The 11,391-nt window shown below is 37.8% G+C and overlaps 1 protein-coding gene across 1 annotated transcript in view; it reads left to right on the top strand.

Annotated features, from left to right (window-relative positions):
* The first annotated feature begins 2,616 nt into the window (after positions 1 to 2,616).
* The window catches only part of LOC126262186 (neurofibromin), a 502,919-nt gene continuing 494,144 nt past the window's right edge, over positions 2,617 to 11,391 (top strand). Inside the window, exon 1 of the mRNA XM_049958602.1 lies at positions 2,617 to 2,749. Coding sequence (XP_049814559.1) covers positions 2,690 to 2,749 — 60 coding nt within the window. The 5' untranslated portion in view covers positions 2,617 to 2,689. The remainder of the gene's footprint in view (positions 2,750 to 11,391) is intronic.

Raw genomic sequence — 11,391 nt, 5'->3', positions numbered from 1 at the left:
GAACATCTTCAGGGCAGGTGATATGTAAAAGTTTCCAGGCGATCCTGTAAACTGATACACAACCAATGCAAGAAAATAAGGTTGTCTGCTCCTACCTTCAATGTCATGCACTGTGAAGTGTGGATTGAGCTATGCTCGGTAATCGAACAATTCCTCATATGTTGAATCAAATGCACAGAATGGTGGAGAAGAAACAGGCACTGCTGGCTGTGCTGCAGTTGGTGGGGGCGGCACTGGTGTGTTTACTTGTGCAGTGAGCAGTCTTGTCATCATTTCCATCAAATTCTGCATATGCTGCTCCTGAAACTGAACACTCTATGTTACTGACAGTTCTTTTGGAGGACTAGAGATGGTCAATATATGCACCAAAAATTACCAAACGAGAAATGGTATGCACAACCAAAAACCATGAATGTTAGCCTCAATATGTACAAGCAAAACAGTCATTTGAAGGCCACCTTCTGAAACAGAAAAGCACAGGAACGGAAGCACTGTGAAAAATCACAGTTCTGAAGAGAAACTATTAGTGGTACCAGGTGGTTATATGGCGAGAATTAGAAGCAAACTGGAACACTCATGGGCACAGTCTCATCGCCAGTTATTGGGTATGTCTAGGAGTGGATGTCGAGGAATAGAGGGGTTCAGAGACAGAGGGCAATTTATGAGAAACACATGTAGTATGTTCTTAATTCTTCAATTCAGCTAGTCCATTTGTTTTCCAATAGTTCCTTGACACAAGCAAGTTTGTCGTAGGTAGTCACAGAGAGAGGTGAGGCTAAGTAGCAGGCTTCGAATGCGCCAAGGTTATTCTGCTATCCGACAGGGCTGGCATTGGTATGGCGTGGGGCGTCTTCTTAAGCCAGCTCTGTGGTGGTGCTGGCCTAGAATGCTGCAGAGGATGTGTTTTCGAACTGGCCTTGGATTGGCGGGCAGTCAACTCCTTCATACTGATAGCCTGGCGTGGTGTCGATAGTGTACAACACCACATATGTATTTGAAACTCACAAGAAGAGCTTAGCTCATAGCTATATCATTAATTCAAAAGAATCACCTGCGGCAGTTGAAGTCCGAGTTTGGTGACCCAATGATCAACGACTTCGCAAAATTGTATTTTCGTATTTAAAAAAGACATTTTATTCTGTTGTAACTGTTTACCTAAACGAAAACTCCAGTACATGTCACTGGCGTAAATTATTATTTTTACTAAAGTGATGTAGGCTATAACTATTAATGTAAGCAAATTATTATTGTTATATTAAAACATGTTATATATATTTACTGTTTCTGTTATTGAAGCCTAGGCAACTGTGATAGCGTACATTAAAAATGAAAATGGCAGCAAATTGTATTTGGGAGGGGGGGGGGGGGGGGAGAAACTAAATAACTGTAACATCCTAATGGGAACCTGGCCCCGAACCTGTGCCTGATAAATATAATAGTGTCCTACCATTATTAGAGTTGAAGACTAAGGGCAGAGTGGCTGCACTGTCAATAACTAGTACGCTCACGGCCACTTTTAAAGTCGGCTGTGGTATTATGACACTATGAGTGGACAAGAAGTTTACTAATTCATTCGTGTTACCCATATTTACACAAGTGTGCTAATATTCTTGCTGTAATATAGTTACAAAGGTAATTTTAGTAAGAAAGCAAGTGAATTATTGATTGACAAATCACAAAAGACCAGTGTATTCAGAGAACCAAAACACCAGCTCCCAAACCAGCAGAGTTCATACTACCAGTATATATTATTTGGACACTGTGTTTTCGCTCGTCCACGTCTTCATTTAGATAATTTCACGCAATTACGATTGATATACTCTCCCATCCCCACTCCCTCCCGACATAACTACTTGGATGTTACAATAGAAAATAATTTTGCTACCAATAAACTAATCAGGAGTCGACTAAACAAAGACCCGATCCGATTTGTTTTGAATTGCGTTTAGCATTATTATGTTGGAAGAATCGACAGATTATTATTATTTTTACTACAGTGTACCGTCATGACTAGTTCCATGAACTCAGACCGTCTTCTATAGGGCCTTAGAGTGTAGCTCATAGAGAAGAAATATTTATGCTCTATGGTGTAGCTTTGGCACACTGTACTGTGCATGGTCAGCTTGTAGTGTATACGTAATCGGCTCTACAAACTCATCTTGCTGAGAAGACGAAATAATTATTGTTTGCGTTACGTGCGTTCTTGTAGACAAAATACACTGCAGCACTGACATACTGCTGAAGACCTAGCTTTGAGAGATTAGTACGTGATGACGCTGGAAAACCTCTACTGTTGTTCCATTTGAATTCTATATTGTTTCTGTCATATAAAGGCTGACAGTTGATTTGGTGGATGGATCTCCGCGGCAAGAATTATGGAAAAAGTTGTTTTATATCTTAGCGCCAATTGGTGAGTTCAACAAGCGCCTACTGCTTACAGTAAAAGATATACAATATACGGATAATTAACTTACGATCACACCTAATTTCAAAACGATACGAGTTTTTTGTCTGTTGTCAATAATTAACAAGTCTGCATTCCCTCCTTACGCTTCTTTTTAAACCACATTACTCTGTATTGCTTCGCTCGGAACCAGTGGCCTGTCCGCAATGGAAGGCGTACCTCAAAATGGCGCTAAAAAGAGCTGCCGAAATGTAAGGTTGTATTTTGTGACAGTATTTTGGTAACATGGCAACTCAGAAACCGGTAGAGTGGGTATCAGCACTAATAACAAGATTCGAGGAACAGGTATAGTAAATCAAATGCCTTCTAGCTTAGTTCTTTTAGCAAATTTAGTTGATATTAACGAATCTGAAAATCAATATCTTGCAGACAGCTTTTGTGAATGGGCTAGCCAGACCGGATGTTGTGGTGGGGATATGAAGGGATGAATGAAATATAACTGACGGTTGCATTGATGTTTAGCGGTTTGCTATCATATTGGGAAAGAAGAATTACCTGTCATTCAAATGTTTCATAAATGTTAGTACTGACACGCCCATCAATGAAAATCGTGGTGCACGATGAAATCAATATCTGACGCATGTGTGAACTGGAAGAAACCAGAATGATAAATAATCCCAATGTTACGGTATGCAAATGATTGAATGACCGAACTGAAGCAAGACTCGTCGTGTCCTGTATATTAGCAAGCAGCGAGTATCAAACATCGAGTCAATCTTGAGAAGTGTACGCATACGCGTCCCGCACCTCGGCCGCCAAGATAAATATTTTTGACATCAGTGTTTTTTTCCATATAGGTTTGAAACTATACTACATTCGTATCAGCAGAATAATGCGATGGTGACATAGAACCATTTGTTACCTGTAACTGGCCCATTTTCTATTGTAGCTGAAATTCAATACTGACATACGATTATTTCCAGAATATAATGATCGCAAATTAGCAAATTTTGATTAATGCGTTTCCAGGGAGAAAATGGTTTGAAGATTTAGCTATCTTGTTTTCCTGAACAAAAGCAATCATTGTTAACTGCTTGTTAGTTAATAGGAGCACCACATTAATGTGTCCCATTTTAAAATTTCCCACAAGGCATTAAACCTCATTATTCATCCATCCATAAGGCATATGAATGATGGGATGCCCCTTCTTTGAGATGATGTGTAACAATCAATTTCTGTACCACCTACTAATACTTGAGTCTGATGTCTTTTACGAAACATGGTTCATTGATAGAAAACTTCCATGATCTCTTCACATCTGTAGGCAGTGCTTTGATTGAATGATAGATTTTTATTTTGGCCAATTTGTCAACACTGTGTACAGTGTGTGTAACTGTAATATGGGGCAAATCAGTTTACACAAATATATTAATATTTAGCCAACATACTACAATTTAAATACAAATAATTCACAATTATGACAATTTGCAAGGTTACATATATTTTTCTGTAGTTTCACGTTTAGATCTTAAAGTTATTTTGACACTCTTTCTCACAGATCACAACAGCACATGCATACAATACATCATTTTACGTTTATATATAGTTTTATATTCAAGTTTTAATTTTGTTTCCAGGTATTCTTTCACACAGATATTTACAATACTTACATATGGACTGCAAAACATATATTCTCTCTCTCTCTCTCTCTCTCTCCCTCCCTCCCCCCCTCTCTCTCCCTTTCTTTCCTCTCTCTCCACCATAACATTCTTGTTGCATTAAATAATCCAGAAATATGAATTTTTAATGAATCCATAACTGTTTCATGTGGCACACATAGAAGTGAAAGTTATATATTTTATGAATAAAATTCCATTGACAGCCTGTGTCTTTATTTTTCAGTGTCTTGATTTTTCAGGTTTTTATTTCCATTGCATTTTTCAGAGCAAAAGCTCCATTGCCAGAGTTCCCAAGTTTAACTTGAGATTTTCTGTCAAGACCTGACAAAGTAGACACTTGTACATGGTGAGAACCTGCTTCACTGTTTGTCCACACTGTGCCAGGTCATGATGAAATGATGAAAAACCTTGAATAAAACTTGTAGTTTTCCTTCTGGAGTGTGTATTGGATATATAAACCTGAAGAACCAAAATAGAGATACTCAACAGACTTTTATTCATAACATACAACTCTTTAAGAAGTGTACAGATTGCGTTCTCACCCTACTGGCCTGCAGACTGTGGCAGATACTTCAGTAGCTGAAGATCTAAGTACTGAGGACCTCAGGTCTTGCGTGTCCTTTAAGAATATAGTGGGGATTGCTTTCTTGATAGCTCTTCTTCTTGTCTGCTGCTGCCTCTTGTATAATGTGGCTAAATTTATTGTCCATGGAGGTGTGAGGCATCCATCCACTGCACATATGCAACATAATTTATTGATGCATTGACGCATTTCATGTGTGCTGAAGTAGGCCCTACAGCCTTCAACATGTAGTTCATTATACCTTGCAGTTGGGCATAAAGCCAGATGTGATGTAAGAGTACTCCATGTCTTAGGCCTACATTGTTTCAGAGTCAGGATAACCTTTTGGGTTGAGGGGCTGTTGTTTAAGATTCATGAATGGATGAACAGAATATTCTGGGCTGAAATGTAACCATGTACATTCAGTATTTAATTGTTGAAATTTCCCTGTTTTAAAGTCATGAAATGGAAACCAGTATTCCAGAATCTCAATGTATGTATACCAATAACCTTTTAAATAGGCCTAAAAGAAAATTTTTGTAACTCCACTTGTTTTTTCACACATTGAAGATTATGCATATATTTCAATGAATTTTAAGCCAAATATTGTCTAATAGTAGGTATTCTAAGATTACAAGGTCTATACTTGCTCTACTGAAAGAACTACTTATCTGTAACTACCTACATAGCAAAGCGATGACTGTGTGTTAGTATACAGCCTTAAAAAAGTATTCATAATAAGAGTACTGAACAGAAACTCTTCAAGAAAATATGAAAATTATTGCAAAATAACAGGGTCTATTCTAGGTAGCAGATATTTCAGTTTTCTAGTTTAAGAAGCCAAGCAGGTTCATGTCTGAGTTCATCAGATGTAAATGCTTGGAACCTGATGGCCTCTCCATTGTTGCTGTACCTTTCAGTCAACTCCCCATAGTCATTTTGACCACTACTTCTATGGTATTTAGTTTAGTTACTTAGTTGTATGTTCCATAATTGCAATCTCTTGCTGTGATGTGGGATGAGTCAGTTTTATAATTATACAAGTATAATAAACAACAAAGTTAATAAAACAAAAAGAATAAACATTACTCCAGCAGTCACAGGTGCTGTTGCTGCTGGGGTACTGTTATTCTGTGCATTTTACTGTCCTATTCAGTATGCACTTATAAAGCTAATATTCCACCAGACTAACTGAAGCTCACCCTATTGAAGAGGCATTTAAAAATTCCAGTTTAAAAATCACTTTGTTTGTAAGGGGAAGGAAATTGATGCTTTCCGGCAACACTGGGCAGAACATGAAAGAGTTGATGAACATTGTTTGTTTGGGCTCACTTGAACTGCACAATAAAAAATCAAAATTGCAAATGTCTGACAAAGATAAGCAACATTTGAAATTTTTGTGTGTACTTACTGATAAAACCTTGAACTGGAAGAACATATTACTGAGCTTCTCGGACAGTGAAGTACAGCTACTTACTGTTCATATAATTATTAGTCTTGGAAATAAATGAATGAGTTGTGGTGTCATCACCAGACACCACACTTGCTAGGTGGTAGCTTAAATCGGCCGCGGTCCATTAGTACATGTCGGACCCGCGTGTCGCCACTGTCAGGATCGCAGACCGAGCGCCACCACAAGGCAGGTCTCGAGAGACGTACTAGCACTCGCCCCAGTTGTACGACGACGTTGCTAGCGACTACACTGACGAAGCCTTTCTCTCATTTGCCGAGAGACAGTTAGAATAGCCTTCAGCTAAGTTAATGGCTACGACCTAGCAAGGCGCCATTTGTACCATTGCATGTATCTCAAGATAGTCTCACTTGTATCATCAAGAATGCTTTATACCAAAGGACGATATAAAAGTTAAGTGTTCTAGTAGCTACGTTCTTTTCTTTATCACATTCATTACGAATCCTGTTCCAGACTTCGCGCCAGTCGGCGTGTGTGTACGTGCGCCCTTTCGGCTACCCGTCACTGTGGACTGGCTGCCTTGTCAGTCCACTACATGAGTCTCATGACATATTTCTCATTTTTCCACTCGACATCGTCATATGGAGTAATCTGGCTTAACTAACCACTTACAAAAAAGTATTGATTGCACAGAAGTAAGCAGTGAGAATAATAAGTGGTGTTCACCCAAGGTCATCAAGTAGGTATCCCTTCAAGAAGTTAGGCATTCTAACTGCATCATCACAATACTTACATCCACTATTGAAATTTGTCATAAATAATCCACCACAATTTGGGAAGAATAGTGATGTTCTCATCTACAACACTAGAGGAAAACATGACATCTATTACCCATTATTAAAGCTGTCGATGGCTCAGAAAGGCGGGGGTGGTTTGCATGCCTCAGCAATACAGATAGGCGTACTGTAGATGCAACCACAAAGGAGGGGTATCTTTTGAGAAGCTAGACAAACGTGTGGTTCCTGAAGAGGGCCAACAGCCTTTTCAGTCATTGCACAGGCAACAGAGTGTATGATTGACTGATCTGGCTTTGTAGCATCAACCAAACCAGCTGTGCTGTGGTGGTACTGTGAATGGCTGAAAGCAAGGGGAAACTACAGCCGGAATTTTTTTGCGAGGGAATGTAGCTCCACTGTATGTTGATGATAGCATCCTCTTGGATAGAATATTCCGTAGGAAAAATAGTCCACCATCCAGATTTCGGGGCAGAGAATACTCAGATGATGTCATCATCAGGAGAAACAAAGATAGTGTTCTACACATCAGATTGTGGAATGTTAGATTCCTTAATAAGGCAGGTAGGTTAACAGATTTAAAAAGGGGAATGGATAGGTTGAAGGTAGATATAGTGGGAAGTAGTGAAGTTCCGTGGCAGGAGGGACAGGAGCTGTGGTCAGGTGAATACAGGGTTATAAATACAAAATCAAATATGGGTAAAGCAGGAGTGGTTTTTAAAGTGGATAAGAAAACAGAAATGCAGGTAAGTGAACACATTATTGTAGCCAAGATAGACATGAAGCCCACACCAGCCACAGTAGTAAAAGTTTATAAGCCAACTAGCCCTGCAGATGATAAAGAGTTTGAAGAAATGTATGATGAGAAAGAAATTATTCAAGTAGTTAAGGGACAAAAATTTAATTGTGATGAGCGACTGGAATTCAATAGTAGGAAAATGAAGAGAAGGAAAAATAGTAGGTGAATGCGGTCTGGGGGAAAGGAATGAAAGAGGAAGCCACATGCTAAAATTTCTTCACAGAGTAGTATTTAATCACAGCTAACACTTGGATTAAGAATTATGAAAGAATGGCCACACAAACATACTTGTTATTATGAAAGAAGTTGTGTATGTGAAAGAGACTGGAGACACCAGAAGGTTTCAGATTGCTTATATAGTAGTAAGACAGAGATTTTGGAACCAGATTTTACATTATAAGACATTTCCAGGGGCAGATGTGGACTCTGACCACAATTTATGAACTGTAGACTAAAACTGAAGAAATTGCAAAAAAAATTAGCAAATTAAAGAGATGGGACATTGATACGTTGAAATAACCAGAATTGTTGAGAGTTTCAGAGGGAGCATTAGGCAATGACTGATGAGAACAGGGAAAAGAGTACAGTACAAGATGAATGGATAGCTGGGAGACATGAAATAGTGAAGGCAGCAGATGATCAAGTAGGTTAAAAGACAAGACCTACAAGAAATCCTTGGATAACACAAAAGATATTGAATTTGATTGATGAAAGGCGAAAATATGAAAATGAAGCAAATGCGTCAGGCAAAAGGGGAAAGGAGACTGGATACGAGAGATTGGTAAGAAGTGCAAAATGGCTAAGCAGGAATGGATAGAGGGCAAATGTAGGGATTTAGAAGCATATATCACTATGGAAAAGATCGGTAATACCCACAGAGAAATTAAAGAGGCCTTTGAAGAAAAGAGAAGCAGCTGTATGAATATCAAGAGCTGAGATGGAAAACCAGTCCTAAGCAAAGAAGGGAAAGCTGAAGATGGAAGGGGTGTATGAGGGTCTGTACAAGATAGATGAATTTGAAGGCAGTGTTGTAGAACTGGAAGAAGGTGTAGATGGAGATGAGATGGGAGGTATGATACTGCAAGAAGAATTTAATAGAGCAGTGGAAGACCTAAGCTAAAACAAGGGCCTGGGAGTAGATGACATTGTGTCAGAACTACTGATAGCCTTGGGAGAAGCCAGTCATGATAAAACTCTTCCATCTGTATAAGAAATCAAAATACCTTCATCAGACTTCAAGAAGAATGTAATAATTCCAGTTCCAAAGAAGGCTGCTGCTGAAAGGTGTGAACATTACAAAACTCTCAGTTTAATGTGTCATGGTTGCAAAATACTGACTCAAATTCTTTACAGAAGAATGGAAAAATTAGTAGAAGATCAGTTTGGATTCCGGAGAAATGTAGGAGCACGCAGGACAATATTGATGCTACGATTTATCTTAGAATATATATTATGTTTACAGCATTTGAAAAATTAGTGAAAGCTCTTGGCAGTGTTGACAGGAGTACTCTCTGTGAAATTCTGAAAGCAGCAGGACTAAAATACAGACAGCAAAGGACTAAATCAACTTGTACAGAAACAAGATGGCAATTATAAGAGCTTAGGGGCATGAAAGGAAAGCAATGATAGAGAAGGGAGTGAGACAATGGTAGCCTATCAGTGATGTTATTCAATCTGTACTCTGAGCAAGCAGTAAAGGAAACAAAAAAAAATTTGGAGTAGAAATTAAAGTTCAGTGAGAATAATAAAGACTTTAAGGTTTGCCAATGACATTGTAATTCTGTCAGAGTCACTAAAGGACTTGGAAGAACAGCTGAACAGAATTGATAGTGTCATGGAAGGAGGATATAGGATGACTGTTAGCAAAAGCTAAACAAATATAATGGAATGTAGTTGAATTAAATCATGTGATGCTGAGGGAATTGGATTATGAAATAAGACACTCAAAATAGTAATGAGTTTTGTTATTTGGGTAGTAAAATAACAGATGGTGGTCATGACAGAGAGATTATAAAATATAGACTGGCACTGGCAAGAAGGGCCTTTCTGAAGAAGAGAAATTAGTTAACATTGAATATAGATTTATGTGTCAGGAAGTCTTTTCTGAAACTGTTTGTACAGAGTATAGCCATGTGTAGAAGTGAAACATGGATGATAAACAGTTTCAACAAGAAGAGGATAGAAGATTTTGAAATATGTTTCTACAGAAGAATGCTGAAGATTAGATGGGTAGATCACTTAACTGTTCAGGAGGTACTTAAGTAAGTATTGGGGAGAAAACAAATTTGTAGCACAGCCTGACTAGCTGTCAAAGGATCAGCAGTTTAGTATTGGAGGAAAGTATTTGGGGGGGGGGGGGGGGGGTAAAAATTGTAGAGGGAGTCCAAGAAATGAATGCAGATTCAGAAGTATGTTGGTTGCAGCAGTTATTCAGAAATGAAGAGGCTTGTACATGATAGAGTAGCATGGAGAGCTGCATCAAATCAGCAATTGGACTGCTGAAGGTCACAGCGACAACAACAACAAACAGCTACTGCATTTCCGAAAGTACTTTGTGGTTTTTTGATTCAATATTCTGTGCCTGGTCACACAGTTTGACATATGTGTGTGGGTGGTAATTTGAATGCAGTAGTATATTTCGTATTAAAAACAGCAAATTAACATGTTACACCACAATGTAAACCGTAACCAAGAAAGTTTTGGACATTTAATGGGTACATCCCCACAACTGAATCAAAACTAATTATGTATAATCTACTAGGTTCTGACAGCTTGCTGTAATGAGATTATGGCTCTGAAAATTTTCAGCCATTTACCCTAACAGGTTGCTTCTCCATGCTTAGTTTTGTGTAGTGTACTTTGCTATTTGTCATATGTAGAATCAAGTTTCATTATAATTTACTTCATCATATTCTTTTACATTGCAAGAAAATTAATTGAATACTATTTCCCTCACATCTGAGCTCTTCTGTGTGTATGTGGAAATACATTCAAATTGAAAGTAGAAAAGTGATCCCTAACAATATTTAGAATGAACAATATTTAGAAAGAATAGGAATGCTTACTTACCAACAGTTTCAAATTGCATCAAGTGGAATAGCATTGACAGTCACACAAATTAAAATACAACTGGGTCTTTGGTTTTTGGAATTTCACGTATTAGATCAGTATACTTTGCATATATCCATTCTGTTATTAGTTATGGGATAATATTCTGGGGAGTGAACAGGAGAAATATCGAAGCTATATTCAAATTGCAGAAAAGAGCAGTACGTAAATGATCAAGAGTGGCGGTATGGCTCACTGCCTTGAACTTTTTAAAATGCTGGAAATCTTAACTGTTCCATCTGAATATATTTTTCAGAATGTTATGTACATTAAAAAAAAATATTGGACACTGTGTTAACAATGGTTCTGTACATGGTTACGAAACTAGGAACTGCAATAATTTGCAATTGGATAGAAAAAATAAAGTTAAAATGCAACAGAGTCTACTGTACAATGCCATCAAATTATATAATAAATTACCGCAAAACATAAAAGACATAAAAGTTACTATACAGTAATGGAGTACTTGAATTATAAAAGGTTACTTAAAATCTGAAAGTTCTGTGTCAAACTATATGGAGAAATAATAATTATATAAGACTGAAAAATGTAAATTGGATTATAAGAAAATTTCACTGTCAACTATTGTGTAAGAAACAAATTTAAACTGTTAAATTGTCTATTATTGAATGAC

The sequence above is a fragment of the Schistocerca nitens genome, chromosome 1 (assembly GCF_023898315.1).
Source record: "Schistocerca nitens isolate TAMUIC-IGC-003100 chromosome 1, iqSchNite1.1, whole genome shotgun sequence".
Taxonomy (NCBI): Eukaryota; Metazoa; Arthropoda; class Insecta; order Orthoptera; family Acrididae; genus Schistocerca; species Schistocerca nitens.
The sequence above is the reverse complement of the archived record's forward strand: the minus strand, read 5'-3'. Positions and strand labels throughout refer to the sequence as shown.